The sequence below is a fragment of the Narcine bancroftii genome, chromosome 1, assembly GCF_036971445.1.
Source record: "Narcine bancroftii isolate sNarBan1 chromosome 1, sNarBan1.hap1, whole genome shotgun sequence".
NCBI classification, from domain to species: domain Eukaryota; kingdom Metazoa; phylum Chordata; class Chondrichthyes; order Torpediniformes; family Narcinidae; genus Narcine; species Narcine bancroftii.
In genome coordinates, this window is record NC_091469.1 from 126,124,842 (window position 1) to 126,148,881 (window position 24,040).

General features: G+C 40.7%; 1 protein-coding gene across 4 annotated transcripts in view; it reads right to left on the reverse strand.

Moving 5' to 3' along the window:
* Positions 1–4,775: 4,775 nt before the first annotated feature.
* mtx3 (metaxin 3) overlaps positions 4,776–24,040 on the reverse strand; it is a 61,908-nt gene continuing 42,643 nt past the window's right edge. For 2 of the 4 annotated variants that reach the window (XM_069938515.1, XM_069938495.1), the window contains 3 exons: positions 23,643–23,800; positions 14,525–14,595; positions 4,776–11,152 (listed from right to left, as the gene is read on the reverse strand). In XM_069938515.1, coding sequence (XP_069794616.1) covers positions 11,051–11,152; positions 14,525–14,595; positions 23,643–23,800 — 331 coding nt within the window. In that variant the 3' untranslated portion in view covers positions 4,776–11,050. Of the gene's footprint in view, positions 11,153–14,524; positions 14,596–15,317; positions 15,437–23,642; positions 23,801–24,040 lie in introns of all 4 variants that reach the window. The other 2 variants (XR_011357780.1, XM_069938505.1) reach the window with 2 other exon arrangements.

The following is a 24,040-nucleotide window of genomic DNA, read 5'->3' on the forward strand; positions in this document are numbered from 1 at the left end:
ATCTTTGCTATCTAACAAAGGGATTCACAGTCGACAAAGCCTTTGCACTTCCTCGTGGCTACGTAGGCAAATCAGACACCAAATATGCGCACAATGAGATTTCACGAATTGCAATGATAGGTCAAAGTAACGAGGCCAGAGGAATAAATGCTGGTGAGAATTAGGGTTATGTGTGAACTCAAAACATGTTGCTCTCTCCACAAATCCTGCCTGATTTGCTGAGTACCTTCAGCCTTTATTTTACAGAAATTATTAGATTTCTTTTCAGAACAACTTTGCATCCGTCATTTTCATTTTGCTTCTATTGTGTAACATCCCATCAAAGCCATGGGTCATTTCTGCAGCAGGCAGTGTCCTAGATCCAACCATTATTAACACCTTCAACAATTATCTTCCATCCACTGCAAGGTCACAAGTCGAAAGGTCCACTGCTGATTGCACAATGTGCACACCATTCACAACTCCTCAGTTAACAAACAATCCACATCAAAATGCAAGGCCGAGACAATATTTTGGGTAATAGGTGGCAATTAACATTCATTCAACACAAGTGCCAGGCAATGACAATAATGACTGACTCCACCTATCACCCCCTGACATTCAATGGCATTACCATTACTCACTATACCACTGGCCAATCAGCAATCTCCTTTTTATCAAAAGCCACACCCCGCTGTCCAGCAACCAGCCAATCAGGTGTATGCCTGCCCACAAGCCTGAGCACGCACTGCCATTGGCTGACCCCAGTCATTATTCCCCTGCTCTGCAGAGCAGGAAATTCAAACACTATCATTGGTCCCTGTTCAGTAGAGCAGAACATATTTAAGTCTGAACGGGCTCTTTCTTACCTTCCACATGGTGATGCTCCTGCTCCCTGCCCAGATCATGGTCACTACGGTGAATGCTTAACATGGGGTTTGCAGGTAATGGGGCACTGTGCTCCCTAAGGCTAGCCAGGGTATCCCAGTGCATGGAGATACAGGAGCAGAGCCACAGTCCTCCATATTCCTTGGGGTGGGAGGCGGTGAAATCCCCGTGGGTAGCCCTGACGCAAGGGCACATTTTCCCTCGGGGTCCATCACTCAGAGAATCCTCCCCTTTGTCTCCCACTGTACTGAGCCCCTTCCTTCCCCGACAGGTCCCAGAGTTGGGTGCGAGTCTGTGTGAGTGCGTGATGGGAGAGCTGTTGCACTGTTTTATTGTTCAACTGGTTATCTAATAAAGACGATTGGTGATTGTGATTCAAGTCTTGGAACTTGCTTTCTGCTGCACCCCCAAACCCTTCCATACAATACAATATCAATTTCTACTCAATGGTAAAATCCAGGATGCCAAATTGGAGCAGCTGACTACAAGAGCAGGACAAAGGTTAGGAATCCTGTAGCAAATAACTCACCTTCCCAAAGTCCATCTAGTATCTACAAGGTTCTAGTTAGGAGTTTTATGAAGCACTCACCAATGGCCTGGATAAGTGCATCTTCACTCAAGAAGCTTGACACCACACAAGACATAGCAGCCCATTTGATCAGAACCCACTCTACCACAAGTGGCAACAGTTACACTGGTTTTTAAACTTTTTCTTTCCACCCACATACCACCTTAAGTAATCCCTGAGCCATAGGTGTTCTGTGATTAGTTAGGGATTACTTAAGGTGGTATGTGGGTGGAAAGAAAAAGTTTGAAAACCATTGTTGTAATCGTACCTAATTGACTCGTTAAGTGCACGATTTCATAACTCCAAAGGAAATGGGCCAATGACAATTTTTCTCAAGCAAAACAATTGGGTCTAGAGCAGTGATTCTCAATCTTCCCTTCCCACTCACATACCACCTTAAGCAACCCCTTACAAATCACAGAGCACTGATGGCATAGGGAATACTTAAAGTGGTACGTGAGTGAAAAGAAAAAGTTTGAGAACCACTAACAGATGCTCTGCAGCAACTCACAAAGCTTCTTAATCAGCATCTTCCAAACTCACAACCCTCATCAGCTCAAGGGTCAAATGCAGAAAAAGAATGGAACCCCACCCACCACCTGGAAGTTCCCTCCAGGCAATCAGTACACCTTCTTGGAATCAAGCTGCTTGAGGAACTCAGCAGATCGAGCAGTATCAGCTGAATTCTGATGCAAGGTCATGACCTGAAACAATGCCTATCCATTTGGCTCTACCGAAGCTGCCTCGCCTCCCGAGCTCCTCTTTCCCCATCACTGCATTCAAATCCTGGAACTCCTTAACAGAATCGTACCTACACCTTAAGGATTGCATGGGTTCAAGAAGGCAGATGACCCCTACCTTCTTGAGGGCAATCAGAGATTGAATGAATTGGAAATAAAAGTTAGCACGGTTAGTGCAGTGCTATTACAGTGCCCACAACCCGGATCAGAATCTGGTGCAGCCTTATAAAGAGTTTGTACATTCTCTGCGTGACTTGCATGGAGCTTTCCTGGGTGTTCTGCTTTCCTCCTGTCCTCCAAAAAAAAACACAGTTGGTAAGTTTATTGGGGGGGGGGGGGGGGCGCACATGCGTTTCAATGGACAGAATTGGCATCTACCATGTTGTACATACATTTAAAAGAGATCATTTGAATTGTGTTGGATCCTCAACACATTTCTCCCAACAGGACCTCAACCAGGGAGGCATGCAGTGAGCTGTTCTGACTCAACTACTCTATCAAAGGCTCTTGGGGTGAAGTAAATTTTCCTCCACTTCACTCCCAATTTCATATGGATTTATATGCTTGATTAGCATGTTGGCACAGAACCTCTCAATGCTAACACCATGAACAGTAATTTTCAAATCCTTTTGATAGATGGAGCATTTAAAATAATCTACAAGTCCCAAATCCTTTCAAATAATTTATATACCCAACAGGCTGGAAAGCACAAATAGCACAGGCACATCTGGGGCGAATGAAGGTACAGATATTGACATGCAGCTTTGTTTTTGTGATTCTCGTAAGCTTTCTCTACACCAAATCCTCAGGCAGAATTTACTATCAGGAACATGTCACAAAATTCATGTTTTGTGGCAGCTTCACAGTGCAAACATTTATATAAACTACCTTATAAAATAAATAAAAATAGTGCAAAAGAAAGAAAATGTCAAAGTGTCTGTGGCTCATTCAGGTTATCTGATGGCTGTCCTTGTGCCACTGGGTTCTCGTCTTCAGGCACCTGTACCTTTTTACCACAAAGGTAGCAGAGTGAAGAGGGCATGACTTGGGTGATGGTGGTGGGGGTCATTGAAGACTGCTTTCTTAACACATCACCTCCTGTAGATGTCTTCAATGGAGTGAAAGACTGGAGATAGTGATGTCACTTGGCTGAGTTAAAAACCCTCTGGATTTTTTTTCTCATGAACATTGGTACCTCCGTATCAGATGCAACCAGCCAGAATGCCCTCCACAGTAGCCCTGAAGAAGAATGAGAGTCTTTGATAATGTATCGAATCTCCTCACAAAATATAGCTGCTTGGTGAGCCCGCTTCATGACTGCACTGACATGGACTCTCCTGGACAGATCCTAGGTGTTGTTGACACCCAGGAATTTGAAGTTGTTGACCCCCTCGGTGAGGACTGTTTCGTGTTCACCTGATTTCACTTCGTCAATTCTCCATTTAATGCAATCAGAGTGGAATAGTGGATGACAATTCTCCTCATTTATTCTACATATTGACTAATAATGCCAATTATTCCATACATTCTCTTAATCGGTCTCAGTGAGAAGATTTCAATATTACCCTGGACTTCAGTACCAGTAAATGCCCGGTATATTCTCTTCTCTCAGTTCATTCAATTTTCCTGGAATGAATTCCATTGTCTACCCAATGTTCTTAAAATAGAATACAAACAGCAGAGGGGTAGGGGTGGGAACTTCCACCAGATTCAAAAGTCCTGCCAGCACTGCAATCATTCCCCCTCCATTACTGGCAGCATATAAATGATGGCAGAACCTAGCCAATGCCTTCGTCCTAGCCCACAATTGCCATTTGGCTCATCAGTAATAAAAATGTGTTTGTAATCCCATTCATGGATTTGTGAGCTAGGACTTATCCCTACAGTTTTCATTAGAATCACCTCTGTTCAGGCAAGACCAGCACAACATCTTCATTCAGCAGCTGCTGCATTTAAAATGGCCTTCACAACGGTAATCATGATGGGACATCACAAGATGGGGTCTTTGATCAGGGTCTGGCTAACTTTCAAAATATTTCTCTCTCTGGGTTTTGGTGTCCATGTACATTTTCTGCATTTTTTATGTAAGATTTATTGTCATCTGATTGCACAAGAACAACCTGACGAAACAGCGTTCTCCAGACCTCAGTGCAAAAACACGCAGACACACGACCAGACATAACACACATACACAGAAAGACAATACATATACAGGACAAGTCTTTCATCGATATAAATAGATATTGTTTCTTGGGTAACACACATATAGACAATACATACAGGACAAGTATTCTCATCAATACAAATAAATAAATGTTTCTCAGATGGTGAATGTAAGCAGTCCCTTTGGTTGTTCAACATTCTCACTCCCCGTGGGAAGAAGCTGTCCCTCAGCATAGTGGGGCTGGCTCTAATACTCCTGTATCTCTTTCCCAACACGATTAGCTGAATAATGCTGTGTGCAGGATGGAAGTTGTCCTCAATGGTTTTGCACACAAGGAAATTGTTATCAAGGAACTGTTGCTTTAGAGCTAATGTCACTTTGTGAAACATAACATTTTACCCAAAAATGCTTTTAAAAAATCTTTATTTGGTTTATTTTCCATACATTCACTGCAACAGCTGCAGAAGCATAGAAAAATACAATAAAAGATGTGCAATCTTCAAAACATTGTACAATCTAAAGTTGCACTCGAAAAGCTCAGCATTTTGAGTCCAAAACTCAGATGACAAACCCTATTCAATCATTATGTGATCATGGCTGTGCTGGTCCACTGAAAAGCATATGATCAGGGCAGTTTATCCTCTTACCCCAGCAAGTTCTATGTATCCAATTACATCCCTGAAAACCCGTTTAATGATGTTCCCACCCTTGCCTTTCTCACATTTCTCTGATTTCCCTCCAAAGGAGGCAGCTGTTCAGTCCATCACATTATTCCAACTCAGAAATCCCATCTATTCCATCTCTTACTTTCCTGAATTTCATCATTATCCGACTGTACACCTACGAACATAACCTATTCTCCTCCACATCTCCACCACCCGCCTACACTATTCAGCAGCCAGACCTACCATTTTGATTCAAAAATGAACTCTACTTGTAGCTCCTTTGACAATTGCTTTTATCTGTGTTGCCTGGTTACCTGAAGCTTGTCTCCCACTCTTGAAATGTTTAATGCAGGATGCTATCTGTTGCCAGTTGCTTTTCCAGGGTTTGTATGCTTGATTAGCATACTGGCACAGAACCTTCATGCTTACATCATGAACAGTAATTTTGAAATCCTTTTGATGGATGGAATATACAAAACAATCTATAGATCCCCAAATCCTTTCAAAATACTTTATACATCCAACAGGTTGGAAGCCATAAATACCACAGGTGCATCCAGGAAGAATGATGGTATCATCACTAGACATGAGCCTCCTTGAACTTCAGTCAATGCTTCACATGGCATTGTCCTGCTGTTCTGACTTTTCAGAAACGCACACAACCATTGAATAGAGAACTAACAAGGGACTTAACTGACAAAAACAATAATTTTAAAAATTAATCATTAAAAAAAAAACTCAAGACATCTTGTATCCTAGTTGGGGGAAAATAAGTGCAGATGGCAAATCTGAAATAAAATTTGAAATTCTCAGCAGGTTAAGCAATATTTATGAAGTGATAAACCAATAGGTTGTTGACCTTTCATCCAATGTCAGCTCCTTCTCTCTTGATGTCTCTAAGGATGCTGTCTGGCCCACTCTGTATTTCCATTTTATATTACATCCCGAGGGACTGTGAAAATATGGAACACCTCTCTAGTTTGCAAATCCCCCAAAAAAATTACATTCTGAGCAATTTCAACACTTACTTAAATCTAAAACACAACCGCAGCAATGTGTACTTATGAACCAGATCACTTAGCATGTAGGGGAATTAGAGTAATTGGATACATTCAAAGAACCAACACAGGCACAGAGACAATGGGCTACCTTTTGGTAGTGTTAATCTACAATTCTGATACAACATTTTAATACAGAGCCTGGATTTTCTGTAAGACACTGCATCCACGGGGTGGTCTGTCATTTCCTTATGGCACGACTTTCTCTTTAACCAGATGTTAAATGACTGCAGATCAGGTACCTCGTCTTTTTTAAATAAACATGGGCAGCAAGCCAATAGCAAGAAATGGGAAAGGGGTTTCTTTCTCTGCATTCAGATAGGCTCCTTTGGAATGCTGTATCTGCAGTCCCTTATTGAAAATACATTACTCAGAATGATTCAAAGCTGGAAGACTAATACTCCAAATTAGGTTTCTTAATATCAAAAATGAATTTTGACATTTTATTATTACCCTGTCATCATATTATTGAAATTGCTAAATTACTTCCCCCTCCTGCAAACTCTTTTTGCACAACATGATGAGTATAATGCACCTTAGCTCTAGATATTTCGGACAAGATTTGTGAAATTTACACCACTGAAAAGACAAATCAAAGCTTCTTGGACATTTTTTGCCTCAATTCCCTCCAACAGTGATCAAATCTTAATAAGTGGGCAGATGGAAGTGATAAAGTAGTGCTCCTGGACTAATTAAAGACATAGTTGAAACCAGCCATTCGCAACCTTTTTTTGCCCGCCCCCCCCCGCTTAAGACTTTGTTCAAAGTTAATGGGCCCCTTCCCCATGAAGCAGTCAAGTTTAGTCAGTTTCTTTCAAACTTCTTTCCTACCAAATACATAAAAATATTTAAAAATATTTTCAGTTTATAGCAACTCTCCCCACCCCCCTCACCCTGGGGAACCAAACAGCTCCCATTGAGAATGGCTGATTTAAACGATTAAAATACACAAAAATTGACTTTAAAAAATTAAATGTGAAACTTTCATTCAGCAATTAAAAAAAGCACCACAGAAAAGATATGGGTGGAATTAAACCTTTCAGTTCATGAGGTTCACATTGATCATCAGACACCTATTTACACCAACCCACATTCCCATCAGCTCTCCAGAATCTACCACGTATCCATACAATTATAGTGGTCAGTTATCTTGCAAACAAAGAACCTGGACCTGGTGCATTAAAATTTCCAGAGAAAGAATTCAGCTAGCTCTGAAATTCTGCCCTGAAATGAATGACTTGGACCAGACTCTACATCAAATAACAGGACTGAATACACATCTAGTAGTGTTCCAGACAGATCACCACCAAGGACAACTGAAGTGGGAAATAATGTATCCCCCCAACCCCATTAGATGCACACATCCTGCGAATGAATTAAATAGATTCAACGTGCAAATTTTTCAGAGATATACCAGCAGAATAAATCCAATCCATGTTACTGTTCTAATATTGGTTGTTGAATTACAAGTGTATTTGTATGCTTTAAAAGTACCCATGTGTGTTAATGACAGCTCTTTTCAATACATTTGGAGAATAATAAAATGAAATTAACCACCTGTTCCTGGTTAAATGCTTATATAATTAGAACAAGGTTTTAATAGCATGCAGTTACATAGAAATGCCAGACTTGCTTCCTTAAAGAATACATTCTGTCAAAAATGATTAATTATTAATTCAACTGCAGTATTTGAAATGAAAACATTCATTTAATTTCTGAATTAATGCATCACAATTACATTCAATTATTTCTGCCTTCTGCATTAACTGAACAATACAAAGAAGTTGAGCAAACCTACTTATCCATTAAGAGCTTTGAGCCCTCTGTTCACTGGGTGGTTCATTAAAAAAATTTCATGACCCACTACTTAGCAATGGCATCAAAAGACTGGACCAAAAGCATTGTCCAAAAAAGGGAACTTTTCCAAGGTCCCAATGATCAAGCTTTCCGGATTTCAACAGCCTTCAAAGACATTGGGTTTTGAAGCAGGATCTTAATAGGACATTGACAATCTGGTCAGTTAATACAAAAAGCAGCAAAGCAAATTCTCCTCTGCCTGTTAATGCAATACACCAGATCAAACAATGGACAACATCACATCCTGTCAACCCAATTCTGATGGAAGCATCTTTGCAATTAGCTCCATGAAAGAACCATTTACTGACTTATGAATCTTAAACTCAATTTATAATTATCTGTCCAGCCATTACCAAGAAACCACATATTTAGATAATATATTTTTGTTACAAACACTATGCACTCAGTTTGTTATAGTTAGCCATGTTGGTGTCTGCCTCCTTGAACTGATGAATGTACTCGTACTGTATCTGCTTCTTAACTGGGATACAAGGGGATATCTTTTTTGTCTTGTGTCCCCATAAGCACAGATTACTAACCCTTGGAGCTACATTTATCACCCTAGAAGGCACGTACGCTGCCCAAAGTTACTTTCATTTGTCGTTGAGTTGGATATTCAACCTGCCTTAGTGCAGCAAATTTTTCATTACAGAAAGAATGAAGAATATTAGAAACTTATAAAGCTACCGACTTTAAAAGTTTGATGAATAAAAAATACAACAAAACTAGTAAATAAATTCAATATCGACATCTACCTAAAGGTTTAAATTATTAAAATTGCAGCTGAAATCTACATGATCAGGAACCATTACAGGATTGCAAACAAAATTCATATTCTACAAAAACAAAGGTGGAAAATGTGCACATTTAAAAAATAGCCAGTTTAACCATGCCATCTGAAGCAGATTATAGATATTGATAAAGTGCAATATGAGGCAGTTGTCATAGAATCTTAACTATATTAAGTACAGGCAATTGAAACATCAAATCAGCAATCTCAACTCTTAACCACTTATTGCAATCAAAACATGTTGTGCAAAACACAAAAGTGCTGGAGAAACTCAACAGGTCATGTAGTGTCTGTAGGAAACAAAGGGATATAACCAACATTTCAAGCCCTTTGTCAAGGTACAAGCAAAAAGTGAGTGCCTGAATAAAAAGGTGGGGATAGAGAAAAGGGGCTGGGGAAGGTGCACAGGCCAAAATGTAAGAGGTCATGGGTGAGAGGGCAGAAGAGAAAAAAGTAAAGAAATTATAGGAGGAGGCGGTACTTCACTGAATAGAGTGGAAATAGGGGGCGGAGGGTTGAGATAAGGGAGGGAGGAGAGAGAGAGAACTAACAGAAACCAGAGAAGTTGATGTTAATGCCATCTGGTTGGAGAGATAAACATATTCATCATGCTTAAAATCTGCATTCTTTTTGCCAAGAACACAAAGCTCAGAACAGAACAATTACTATGATAACCAGTTATTTGAATTTAAACTTAGAAAGGGAGACTACTAACAAAAGCTTGTTCACTCTCTGGATTCAAATGAAAAATCATAATCAAATTCATTAAACATCCTTGAACATACATCCTCGGGCCTACAAAAACACAAACCAAAAACTTTAATGATGTAGCGCCCTTTGAAGGGGATAGTTTTCCACAGGACTTTATTTCCTCCAACTTTGGTACATTTAAATTGTTATTACCAACATTTCATGGAACACTTGGGAGTGTATATAAATAGAACACACCAAACCTTCATAGAATTTTAGTATTTGAAGGCTGTTATTAGTATTAAATGTAACAATTTTGTCTTTTCTTTATAAAATGAATCCCATTTTTAATAGATTAATTTCATCAAGGCAGAATCTACATGTTATAAAATCCATCCCCAGATGAGTTGATTTATAAGCAGGTCAAACTGAATTTTCTGACACAAGTTTAATCAATCCAAAACGTTACCCATTTCTTCTGCCACAAATGCTGACTGATCTGATGAGGATTTTGCAGCATTTCTCTTTTCATTCGAGTTTTCCAGCCTCAGCAGACTAACATTTTGAATTGATTTTATCAAAGTGCAATCCAAATAAGGATGCTGTGATCAATTCACTACTTTTCTTGAATAACTGAGGCTCAAATGATAGAGTAAAAATTTGTTAATAATCCAAGTTTACAATTTCAAGGTTGACTTTTCATTTGTCTGCAGCATCTGAGCTAAATTTGATGAGACTGGATCGAAAATGAATCGAGTGTTTTTTTTTGGTGTACTCATGGATTAGAAAGCGTTACATTCATTTGTGCAACAGAGCAAAGTTCAAGACACATCCTGATCTAAAAGCTTTGCTGCTTCTAAAGTCAATGTTTTAAAATACATTCAGACATTATCCATATTTTAAAACCAATTAACTGAAGTATTAGGAAAATAATAAACTACATTATTTACATTTCTGTACTAAGTAATCATCAAAACTATCAAGTTAGCATTGCATTGATCAAGGCCAAGTAACTGTAGCACTTTAGAAACATTACATGAGGTAATACTTTTGCAGATCAAACATGCTACTAGTAATGAGAACTAAGAGGAGCAGTTGTTCAATTGTCATGGTTGGGCCAGATTTGGACAGCCTCTGACTAGTTCAAACATGCTACTAGTAATGAGAACTAAGAGGAGCAGTTGTTCAATTGTCATGGTTGGGCCAGGGTTGGACAACCTCTGACTAGTTCAAACAGCAATGCTAAAACAGAAAGGAATTCTAGGAAACACTGCTGCCTCCAGAATTGGCTGCCACCTGGTCAAGCTATCAAAACAGGCATGTCAATGGGACAATTTGATCCTAGAAGCTCATAGATCTATTGCCATTTAAATGACGTTAACTACTTGGAGCAAAAATCAAGAGAATGCCTAAAATAGTGCACCTGAAAGGTTGCAGTTTCTTTCATTTCAGCTGCTGCATTAAAATTATCTGAGATGTCAAGCTCCAATGCTTCATGAAGTTGATGGGAGTTTTCTTCTTGCACATGGATTCTGTGTGGACCTTTTCCTCCATCTTCACTTCCCTAGTTCTAGTTATGAAGCAATATAAACGATCTATCACCAAGACGAGCTTCAAATATTTTTGAGGAGACAAGAATGGTCAAGACACTTCAATGTTGTGATGAGTTGGCTTCACTGGTCATGGTTGTCAATTTTAAAGGGGTTGCTCCTTGAGATTTATGTTGGGGACTGTTGCGAAGATTGTCATCCATCTAAAAGGAAAGTAAATGTAAAGATCAGATAGATATGCCTTCATATTTTTAAGAATTGAATTATATTTATCTAAAATTACACACAAGTTACATCATTGGTTTCTTCTGTTTCCAATAGATTTTGCTTTAAAAAAAACGGGTCTATTACACAAGATATATCTGTACTTTTTGTCAAGTGGTGGGGATGAAAGGGGAGGAGTGGCATTACATGTCAGGGAAAATATCATAGCTCTATTCAGGTAGGACAGAACAGAGGGGCACATCTACTAAGGTTACATGGATGGAGATAAGGAATGGGAGAGGTATGACAAAACACATGGGGTTGTATTATAGACGCCCAATAGTCCGTGAGAATTGGAGGAGCAAATCTGTACAGAGATAGCAGGCAGCTGCAGGAAACATAGGTTTTGATAGTAGGGGATTTTAACTTTCCACATAAAAGGGCTAGATGGCTTGGACTTTGTCAAATGTGTTCAGGTAAGTTTTCTAAATCAATATGTGGAGGTTCCAACTAGAGATAATGCAATACTGGATCTCCTTTTAGGGAATGAGACAGGACAGATGACAGAGGTATGTGTTCAGTGATCATATTGCCATTAGTTTCAAGTTAATTAGGGTGAAGGGTAGGACTGGGCCTCGCATTGAGATTCTAAATTGGAAAAAGGATCGTTTTGAGAAAATGAGAAAGGATTGAGAATGCGTGGATTGGGATAGGTTGTTTTTAGGCAAGGATGTGTGAGGTAAGTGGAGGACTTTTAAAGGTGAAATTTTGAGGGTCCAGAGTTTGCATGTTCCTGAAAGTGTAAAAGACAAGGTCAGCAGGCATAGGGAACCTTGGTATTTGAGGGACATTGGGGATCTGGTTCAGAAGAGAGAGGTACATACCAGGTTTAGGCAACATGGAACAAATGAGGTACTTGAGGAGTATAAAAAAATGCAAGAAAAACCTCAAGAAAGACATCAGGAAGGCAAAATAAAAAGAGGTTGCTTTGGCAGACAATGTGAAGGAAAATCCTAAGGGTTCCTACAGGTATATTAAAAAGAAAAGGATAGTAAGGGACAAAATTGGTCCCCTTAGAGATGAGAGTGGTCGGCTTTGTATGGAGCCAAAAGAGGTGGGGGAGATTTTAATTTAAAAAAAAATCAGTATTCACCCAGGAAATAGGCACAGAGATGTGGGAAATAAAACAAGCAGTGAGGTCATTGAATCTACACAAATTAAAGAGGAGGAAGCGCTTGCTGTCTTAAAACAAATAGGGGTGGATAAATCCCCAGGGCCTGATAAGATATTCCCTCGGGCCTTGAGGAAAGCTAGTGTAGAAATTGTAAAATGTCCTTAGCCATGGGTAAGGTGCTGGAGGATAGTTCACGTTGTTGCATTGTTTAAATAAAGACTCCAAAGGTAACCCTGAAAATTGTAGACCTGTGAGCCTGACATCAGTAGCAGGTAAATTATTGGAAGGTGTTCTAAGAGATTGGATATACAATTATATGGAGAGTCATGAACTGATTAGGGATAGTCAACATGGCTTTGTGTGAGGTAGACTGTTTAACCAATCTTATAGTTTTTTGAGGTTACCAGGAAAGTTGACAAAGGAAAGGCTGTGGATGTTGTCTACAAGAATGTTAGTAAGGCCTTTGACAAGGTCCTACATGGGAAGTGATCAGGAAGATTCAGACATTAGATATTCATAGTGAACTGGATTTGACAATGGCTGGATGGGAGAAGCCAGAGAGTAGTGGTGGATGCTTCTCGGACTGGAGGCCTGTGACTAGTGGTGTGCCTCAGGGATCGGAGCTTGTTGTTTGTCATCTATATCAATGATCTGGATGATAATGTGGTAAATTGGATCAGCAAGTTTGCAGATGACAGTAAGATTGGAGATGTGGACAGTGAAGAAGGTTTTTGAAGCTTGTAGAGGGATTTGGACCAGCAGGAAAAATGGGCTAGAAAATGGCAGATGGAATTTAATGCAGATAAGTGTGAGGTGTTGCACTTTGGAAGGATAAACCAAGAAAGAACGTACACAGTGAATGGTAGGGGAGTGTGGTAGAACAGAGGGACCTGCAAATACATAATTTAATGAAAGTGCCATCACAGGTGGATAGGGTTGTAAACAGAGCTTTTGGCATACTGTCCTTCATAAATTGAAGTATTGAGTATGGGAGCTGGGATGTTGTGGTTATGTTATACAAAACATTGGCGAGGCCAAATTTGGAGTATTGTGTGCAGTTTTGGTCACCTCACTACGGGAAAAATATCGGTAAGATAGAAAGAGTGCAGATAAGATTTACTACGATGTTGCCCCAGACTTCAGGAACTGAGTTAGAGAAAGGTTAAACAAGTTAGGACTTGATTCCCTGAAGCATAGAAGAATGAGGGGAGATTTGATAGAGGAATTTAAAATTATGAGGGGAATAGACAGAATAAATGTAGATAGGCTTTTTTCCACTGAGGGTAGGTGAGGTGCAAACCTGGGGACATTGGTTAAGAGTGAACGGGGAAAAGTTTAGAGGGAACTGTGAGGGGGAACTTCTTCACATAAGAGTGATGGGAGTGTGGAACGAGCTGCCAGCTGAGGTGATGATTGCAGGCTCTATTTTAACATTTAAGAAAAATTTAGACAGGTACATGGATGGGAGCGGTATGGAAGACTATGGTCTGGATGTAGGTCCTACCATAATTGAAGGCTAGCATCCAAAATTCTACTGGCAAAAATTGCAATGAGTTATGTGCTTAACCGCCAACTTCAGAAAGCACAAGGAATGAGAGTAGATAGCAGCAGAATCAATGACATTAGAAACAAACAAAATCATACAAAAGGATTAACTTCGCAATACTTTGAAACATTGCAATATCTTTTTCCATCTTTCCATGGACATGATAATACCTGCTGTTACTTTTCCAGGTGCTATCAGCTTTCTACAGCCTTGCAATGAGACACTTTACTAACCACAGAGCATTTATGGCACAGGATGCCAGAGGTGCTCTGTGGTTAGTAAGGGATTATTAAGGTGGTATGTGAGTGGAAAGAAAAAGTTTGAGAACCACTGCTTTAGACAGTGTTAGTCAGCAGCAGGAACCACTACCATGTAAGATTCTGCCCTCACCCAGCATCTACGCATCAACAGGAATTGGAGGCCATCCTACTTCTGCCATGACAAAAAAAGGGATTGGATTATGGGGCCCCTTGTTTTATGACCAGGTATGGCATTAGAATTCATTTATGAAGTATTCATGGCCATGGTCTGGGAGGAATGCTAATCTAGTGTACCTGTACACTTAATGGATTAGAAGCAAATCATTATTCAAGATCTTGACACCTCATCGAACAGGCCCAGTTCAATAGAGAAGCAGTTAAAATGATCAACCTTTTCAATTAGGGTGCATTCCTTGTTTACAAGCTGGGTTAGCTTCTGCAGGTTTTCATCCACCATCTCTTCTGAGGTCAGCAAGAGAAAAAAATACAACAGAATAGCAGTGAGAAAAAAGGACTATACGCAGGAGACCTTTACATGCTCAGCAATGATGCGTCTTCACTTCAAGCCAGTTGTCTGCAGACCATGTTATCTTACAAGAAATTCCTCCTATGCATATTAGTTCTGCAAAATCCATGCATCTTGCATGTGTTCAGGGACAAAATGAAGCGACGGTACAAACAATTTGGTGTGCAAATACGAAATCCAGGGAGGGGTAAGTGAAGCTTCAGAAGATTTTCCATTTTTAATCTTTGAAGGCATTCAGAGATAAAAGAACAATGACTTTATCAATATGAAAGTGGTACTAGAGAACTGAAAATCTCTTCAATTACAATTTGGTCCAAAACAGATTTACATCAGGTATAAGCCTTCAGGTATAATAACTCAGGACAATATATGGATTAAAAATGAAAATAAGTATTGACTTAATAAAGTGGAGTTCAACTAAGTTAATGAGTTCTTTCCGTGCTCTTTGAAAAGTGTTGCTGAGGTAATCCAGTAGAGTTATTTTAAATATATAACTTACAGAATCTGGGTTTCCCTAACATTTATCAATCACCTCCAATTGTTGGTGAACCGGCATACTTTGAATCTTTGTGGCCATTATGGAAAATATAGTTTAGGTGTCATCGGGTAAGGGATTCCAGAATTCAGGCAGTGACATTGAGGAAATCATGAAGCATACCTCAGTCATAATAGAACACAATTTAGGAAGGAATTCTGCAGAAAGTGTTCTCCTGGACTTGCTGGCATTGTCCATCTCTACTACAGGTCCTGCGGTTCGATTACATGCTCAGAGTAGTCCTGGTGAACAAATGCAGCCCAGTTTGTAGTTACACATTGGAACATACTCCAGTGCTGGAGTAAATATTTAGGCTGCTTTGTCCTGTACGATTATGTTATTTCAACTGATTTTACAAAGTATTACAACAGAAAACTGTGGCCCATTGGATTTAAAGGACAGAAAGTGTGCACGCTGAATAGGCCACTGAAAACCAAAAAGATAATGACTTGTTCATAAGTAATCAAAGTGGCAGGACCAAAAATGGCTAGAAAAAAGGCAAAAAATGACAGAGAGCAAAATACTCCTTTCAGTTTCTGTTGGTTAGAGTTGTCGGAAGGCTTTGTTAACACTGGTCGTATCTGATTATTAGAAAGTTCACAAAAGTAGCCCACTCTCTCGTTTACCTAATTAGGGAAAGGGAACTGATTGACTGAGAAACCACACGAGTGAGTGGAATAATTTTTTTCTACTTTTTAAGTCATCTTTGCAAATAGAACCATAGAAAACAGGCCATTTGGCCCTTCTAGTCTGTGCTGAAACATCATTCCTCTTGTCCCACTGACCTGCACCCATTCCATAACCCTCCAGATCCTTCCCATCCATGTATCTATCCAACTTATTCTTAAAATTTAAAATTTAAGCCCGCATTTATCGTATCAGATGACAGCTCGTTCCAAACACCCACCACTCTCTGAGTGAAGAAATTCCCCCAAAGGTTCCCCCTAAACCTTTCACCCTATAGCCATATCCTTTCCTATTTATCTCTCCCAATCCGTGTAAAAAGTCTACTTGCATTTACTCTGTCTATTCTCCTCATAACTTTATAAACCTCTATCAAATCTCCCCTCCTTCTTCTACACTCTACGGAATAAAATCCAAACCTATTTAATCTTTCCCTGCAACTCAACTCTTGAACAAAATCCTTGTAAATCCTCTCTGCCCTCTTTCAATCTTACTGTTATCTTTCCTATAGTTTGGTGACCAGAACTGCATACAATACTCCAAATTCGGCCTCACCAATGTCTATACAACCTCACCATAACATCCCAACTCCTGTACTCATTACTTTGATTTATGAAGGCCACGATGACAAAAGCTTTCTTTATAACCCTGTCTATATGTATCACCACTTCCAGGGAATTATTTATCTGTATTCCCAGATCACTTTGTTCCTCCGCACTTCTCAATGCCGTACCGTTTACTGTGTATGTCCTACCTTGGTTAGTCTTCCAAAATGCAACATCTCACATTTGTCTGCATTAAACTCCATCTGCCATTTTCTGGCCCATTTTTCCAGATGGTCCAGATTTCTCTGCAAGCTTTGAAATCTTCCTCGCTGTCCACAACACCTCCAATCTTAGTGTCATCAGCAAACTTGCTGATCCAATTTTCCACATTATCATCCAGATAGGTATCACTATTTTTTTTTAAATTTTATTAATTTAGAGATACAGCATGGTAACAGGCCCTTTTTGCCCATGAGCTGATATAGTCATCTCAGGACCATTGCTGGAAGAGGAGGAGCAAGGCACTCAGGAGAGCTGGAGTGTTGGGAACCAGATTGAGATCATTTGGGAGGCAGAAGTAGTGAGAGGAGCTTCAGGGAGTCAGTCACCCCCCACGTCAGGAGGCAGGTAGTTGGGTGACTGTTAGGAGAGGGAAGGGGAATAGCAGTCAGTGAAGAGGACCCCTGTAGCCATTCCCCTCAACAATATGTATACTGTTTTGGATACTGTTTGGGGGGAGGGGGAGGGAGAAATGATCCATCAGGGACAAGTCGTGGTGGTCATATCACTGGTGCAGAGGCTGGCCTTTGGCTCAGAGGGGAAGGGGGGAGAAGAGGAGAGCTATAGTGATTGGAAACTCGTTGTTAAGGGGAGCAGATAGGAGGTTCTGTGATGAGATCGAGACTCCCGGATGTTGACTCCCAGGTACCAGGGTCAGGGACGTCTCTGATCAAGTTCACAGCATTCTGAAGGGGGAGGGTGAGCAACCAGATGTCATGGTCCACATGGGGACCAATGACATAGATAGGAGTAGTGATGAGGTCCTGAAGAGGGAATATAGGTTGTTAGGAAAGAAATTAAAAAGCAGGACCTCAAGAGTGGTAATCTCAGGATTGCTGTCTGTGCCATGTGCCAGAGAGGGTAGGAACAGGAAGTTGTGGCAGATGAATGTGTGGCTGAAGAGTTGGTGCAGAGGACAGTGGTTCAGATTCATGGATCATTGGGAACTCTTCTGGCGGTCAGCCCTGAACAAAAAGGATGGCTGCACATGAACTGGAAAGAGACCAATATCCTGGTGGCCAGCTTCGCTAGAGCGGTTGGGAAGGGTTTAAACTTGTTTGGCGGGGGTTAGGAACCAGAATGCAAGTGCAGTGAATAGGGCCAAAGGTCAAAAGCATGATGTTCTGAGTTGGTGAGGAAGGACAGGCAGGGGACAAAATACATATGTAGCCAGTTAGAGGGGCTGAAATTTGTCTATTTCAATGCTGGGAGTATTAGGGAATGAACTTATAGCACGGATCAGTACGTGGGACTACAATGTTGTGGCCGTTGCAGAAACTTGGCTGTAGGAAGGGCAGGATTAGATGATGCAGGTACCAGCATTTAGGTGTCATAAAAATAATAGGATGGGAGGTAAAAGAGGCGGGGGGGGGGAGGGAGGAGTAGCATTACTGGTCAGGATTAGTATCACGGCTATAGAAAGGGAGGACGCTGCAGAGGGAGTGTCTACTGAGATGGTGTGGGTGGAAGTCAGAAATAGAAAGGGCGTTATACTGTACTAGGTGTAGTCTATAGGCCTCTAAAAAGCCCTCGGGATACCAAGGAGCAGATAAGCAGGCAGATTTTGGAATGGTGCAGGGAATACAAGGTTGTAGTTATGGGTGATTTCAACTTCCCTAATATTGACTAGGACTTCCTGACTACAAGAGGGATAGATGGGGCTCATTTGTCAGGTGTATTCAAGAAGGATTCCTGCCAATGAGAGGAGAGGCCATACCGGATCCAATTCTGGGTAATGAATATGGTATGGTCAGGTGGCGGACCTCTTGGTGGGGGAGAATATTGGTGAGAGTGACCACAATTCCCTGAGCTTTAGCATAGCTATGGAAAAGGATAAAAGCAGACAAAATGGGAAAGTGTTTAATTGGGGAAGGGCCAATTATGAAGGGATGAGGCAGGAACTAGCGAGAGTAAATTGAAACAGATGTTCAAGGGTGAAAGCACAGAACTAATATGGAGGAAATTAGGGACCACTTGTGCTGGGTTCAGGATAGGTTTGTCCCAATGGGACAAGGAAAAGATGGTAGGAAAAGGGAACTGTGGTTGACAAAACAGGTGAGGTAGCTAGTCAAAAGGAAGAAGGAAGATATAGGAAGCAGGAAACAGGAAGAGCTCATAAGAAGTATATGGTAGCCAGGAAGGAATTTTAGAAAGGATTAAGAAGAACACCAAGGCATTCTATGCGTACGTGAAGAAAAGGATGACAAGAATGAAAGTAGGGCTACTAAAGGAGGCAACATGTGCCTGGAGGCAGTGGAGGATGGGGAGTTCCTAAATGAGCACTTTGCTTCACTATACACAAGAGAAAAGGACTTTAATCAGAGTGAGGCCTGAATAGAACACGCTGGTGTGCTGGATAATGTTGAGATTAAGAAAGAGGTAGTGTTGGATCTTCTTAAAAACATCAAGATTGACAAGTCCTTAGGGCTGGATGCGATGTGCCCCAGGTTGCTGTGGGAAGTGAGAGAAGAGATAGCTGGAGCAGTAGCTATGATCTTTGAGTCCTCTTTGGCCACAGTGGAGGTGCCAGAGGATTGGATAATGGCAAATGTAGACCCCTTGATTAAAAAAAAATTGGGAATTATACACTGGTGTGCAAACTACTGGAAAGGATTCTTAAGGATAGGATCTCTGAGTATTTGGAGAAGTACAGTCTACTCAAGGATAGTCAGCATGGTTTATGAAGGGAAGGTTGTGCCTCACCAGTCTAATTGAGTTTTTTGAGGAGGTAACAAAATAAATTGATGAAGGAAGGGCAGTAGATGTGGTCTATATGGATTTTAGTAAGGTATTTGAGAAGCTCCCCCATGAGAAACTCATCCAGAAAGTCATGAGGCATGGGATCAGTGGAACCTTAGCTGTGTGGATAAAAAATTGGCTTGAAGGTAGAAAGCAGAGAATAGTAGTGGAAGGAAAGTATTCTGCGGGAAGACAGTGACTAGCGGAGTACAGCAAGGATCTGTTCTGGGACCCCTGCTGTTTGTGATTTTCATAAATGGCCTGGGTGAAGAGGTGGAAGGATGGGTCAGTAAGTTTGCAGATGATACGAAGGTTGGAGGAGTTGTGGATGAAGCTGAAGGTTGTTGAAGGCTACTAGAGAATATAGATAGAATGCAGAGTTGGGTGGAGAAGTGGCAGATGGAGTTCAATCTGGATAAGTGTGATGCGATGCATTTTGGAAGGACAAACCAGAAGGCTGTGTACAGGTACCGAGGGACCTTGGGGTCCAAATCCATACATCTGTCAAGGTCGCTGCACAAGTTGATAGGTTAGTTAAGAAGGCCTGGGATTAATTAATAGGGGGATTGAGTTCAAGAGTAGAGAGGTTATGTTGCAACTCTACAAATCTCTGGTGGACCACACTTAAGAGTATTAAGTTCTGGTCACCTCATTATAGAAAGGATGTGGAAGCTATGGAGAGAGTGCAGAGGAGATTTACCAGGGTGTTACCTGGATTGAAAAACAAGTTTTATGAAGCCAGGTTAGCAGAGCGAGGACTTTTCTCCTTGGAGTGTAGAAGGATGAGAGGAGACTTAATAGAAGTCTACAAGATTATGAGAGGCATATATAGGGTGGACAACCAGCACCTGTTTCCCATAGCAGGAATAACAAATACCAGAGGTCTTAAGTACAAAGTGAAGGGAGGAAAGTTTAGTGGAGACATCAAAGGTAGGCTTTTTTTTACATGCAGAGAGTTATGGGTGTCTGCAATGCCTTGCCAGGGATGGTGGCGGAGGCTGAAACATTACGGGCATTTAAGAGACTCTTAGACAGGCACATGGATGGAAGTAAAATAAAGGGCAACTGGGTAGGGAGGTTTTAGTACTTTTTCTTTGAGGAATATATGGGTCAGCACAACATTGAGGGCCAAAGGGCCTGTACGATATTATAGTGTTCTATGTCTATCAGCCCGTGCTACCCAAATACACCAATTGCAAACCCCGTACATTTTTGGAGGATGGGAGGAAAATAGAGCACCCATAAGAAACCCATGCAGACATGGGAAAACGTAGGAACTCCTTACAGACAGCACCGGATTTGAACACGGGCCGCTGGCGCTGTAATAGTGTGGCACCAACCACTATGCCAACCCTGCCACCCTAATGCTCAGAGTGGTGTGATAAAAGGTACAGGAAGACCATGAACAAGGCATAGTTTGACACGTCAATTTCCAGCCTCGGCTGGGAAGTTGGGTTATGGCCAGTGGCCAGGAAACACAAAAACACAAGTGAGGCTTCAGCTGTGCAGCTGACGGACCACAGTGCAGGAAACTACAAGGCCCTGCATGATGGAAGTTTCAAATGCTTATTCACCATACTGGGAAATCCAGGTCCCACATGAGGTTCCTCTGACAATGTTCATGCCTGAAATAAATCTTGGAGCACTACAAATCAGAGTAATTAGATTAAATTCCTGGGCAAATAAAAGAATACGAAATTCAACCTGAAAAAAAAAGGAGAAATAACACAAATCCCCATTGCCTCAAGCCTTATAAGAACAGAAGAAGCAGGAATAGGATTAAGCCATCTATCTCTTTTATGCAGTACTCCAGGTGAGGCCTCACCAGGACCCTATACAGTTGCAGCAGAACCACCCTGCACTTAACTTCAATCCCTCGAGCAATGAAGGTCAACATTTCATTTGCCTTTTTGATTTCCTGTTGGACCTGGAAATTAACATCCAATTCTCTCTGCACAACCAACATGCTTTAATCTTTCATTATTTAAGTATGATTATTTAATTTAATTTGGTGAATTTAATGATTCACTACTTAAATAATTCCTTCTAAACCATGCAACTAAACCTACAATTTTAAATCCTGCACAGTCTGTAGTTAGTTTATATGCTAATGAGACATTTTTTGTACTTTCTCACTTGCTTGAGCATCATGAGAAATTTTGGCTGGCTTGCGTCAAAACTTATCCAACAGACCCAAGCATGCATGAAACCTCATATTTACTCAGTGGAATGTATGGGGCACAAGTTAGTAACACACCTCAACCTCAAAGGAATTGAAGGTGCTATTAGGTCACCCCATCTGCCCCGTCATTCAATAAGGCTATGGCTAATCCATATCTCGTCTGTACAAGGTGTTAAAGATAGATAGACTACGAATGTGATCCATATCAACTCCTCTTTGGTTTGAGTGCCCTGTATACTATCAATCTTGCATTTGACATCAGTGTTAGTTTTACTTTTTTTGTGGGTAAGTTGTGGTGATAGTCAGTATTCCCAATCTACATCATTGTGTCAGAAAGCAATTTTTCCACATTGACCTACGTTAAAATTGAATCATAACATCTCCTTGTTCTGTGCTCCTGAATTTCTCTTGATACGAGTTAGATAAGTTTACCAAAAGACCATAAGACACAGGAGCAGAAATGGGCTATACAGCCTATTAAGTCTGCCCGGCCAGTCAATCATGAGCTGATCCATTTTCCCACTCATCCCCACTGCCTATCCTTTTCCCCATAACCTTTGATGCCATGACTAATCAAGAACCTATCAATCTCTGCTTTAAAAACACCCAATGTCCTGGCCTCCACAACTGCCTGAGGCAACAAATTCCACAGATTTACCACCCACTGGCTGAAGAAATTCCAATGCATCTCCATTCTAAGCAGATGCCCTTTAATCCTGAAGTTGTGCCTCCTTATCCTAGACTCTCCCACTGTGAGAAACAACCTTTCCACACCTACTCTGTTCATGCCTTTCAACATTCAAAATGTTTCAATGAAATCCCCCCTTCATTCTCATGAATTCCAATGAATACAGGCCAAGAGTTGTCAAATGCTCCTCATATGATAACCCTTTCATTCCCGGAATCATTCTTGTGAACCTCCTTTGAACCCTCTCCAATATCAGCACATCCTTTCTTAAATGAGGAGCCCAAAACTGTTCACAATACTCCAAATGAGGTCTCACCAGTGCCTAAAAAAACCTCCAAATCACAACCCTGATCAGATATTTTATTCCTCTTGAAATGAACGCCAGCATTGCATTTGGTTTCTTTACCACTGACTCAACCTGCAAGGTTACCTTCAGGCTACCCTGCATGAGGACTCCCAGGTCCCTTTGTATTTGGGTATTTTCAATCTTCTCCCCCATTTAAGAAATAGTCTGCTCATTTTTTTTTCTATCAAAATGTATAACTGTACATTTCCGACATTATATTTAATTTGCAATTTTTCTGCCCATTTGCCTAATCTGTCCTCTTCTCCTTCTGCAACCTTCCTCTACACTATCTGCTCCCTCGTATTGTCTGCAAACACAGCCACAAAAAATTATTCATTCCATAATCCAAATCATGAGAATAAAATCTAAACTTTGCAACCTGTCTTCATCATTTCATACTTTTAGAAACCCAGTTTCAGTTCAGCAACTTTGCAGTGCAGAGCTCCCAACCCTAATTCTACCTCCAGAGCCATAGGACACACAAACAGAAAAATACACTGGAGCATAGTTTATAATCCTTTCTGTTCTGGATCTTAAGATGGATAGAATGTCTCATCCTACTGGTTTACTTTTCATAGGTGTTAAATAAATACTTAGCTATTTCAGTGTCTGGACCCACACATCTCTACTTATCCACAATCCATGACGCAGTTATCTGTTCTCATTTTCCTCACAGGTCTAAGGTGAATGACCTCACTTTCACACATTATGCTTTATTTGCCACAGTCTTACCACAACTAAGGCATCATGCCAATTCACTCTGCTTTTTACATATTCACATACTGTAGAAAGGAAAAGGTTACTCACTCACATCCCCTTCTTCACCTTACAATGACTGAATGGCATACCCACTCTTGATGCATACGGTGAACCATAAATAACTTGCAACAGGATACCATGGAACTTCCTATGAAACCCCGCACATATCATGAGTAAGTTTGGTCAGGTAGGCACAGTTTTCCACCCACTCTGTCCAGTGACTCACCTACAGAGCTTTGTACAAAGTACTGAGTCAAGATGTTGTCACAGAAGTGACATAGGTTATGGAGCTGATGTAAGTGCTTCTGGAGATGAGCATTAGGCAGCTCTGCTTTATACAAAGGAGCAAGAAATCCAAATGCAAAGGCATCAAAACTTGTTGGTCTGAAGATGAAACAATGAAAACACATTATAAAATAATAACATTGCACCTAACATTAAAGACATCAATACTCGAGTGTTTTTGGATTAATATTTTAAATTTGAAAAAAAAAAAAATTCTTGTCCCAAAAGGAATTGGATTGACAGGAACACTCCAAGGTCAGCCTAGAATTAATGGGCTAAATGATTAGTCTTGTGCTAATTCCGGAGATGAAGAGGTTAGCCTATGAGGAGAGACCGAGT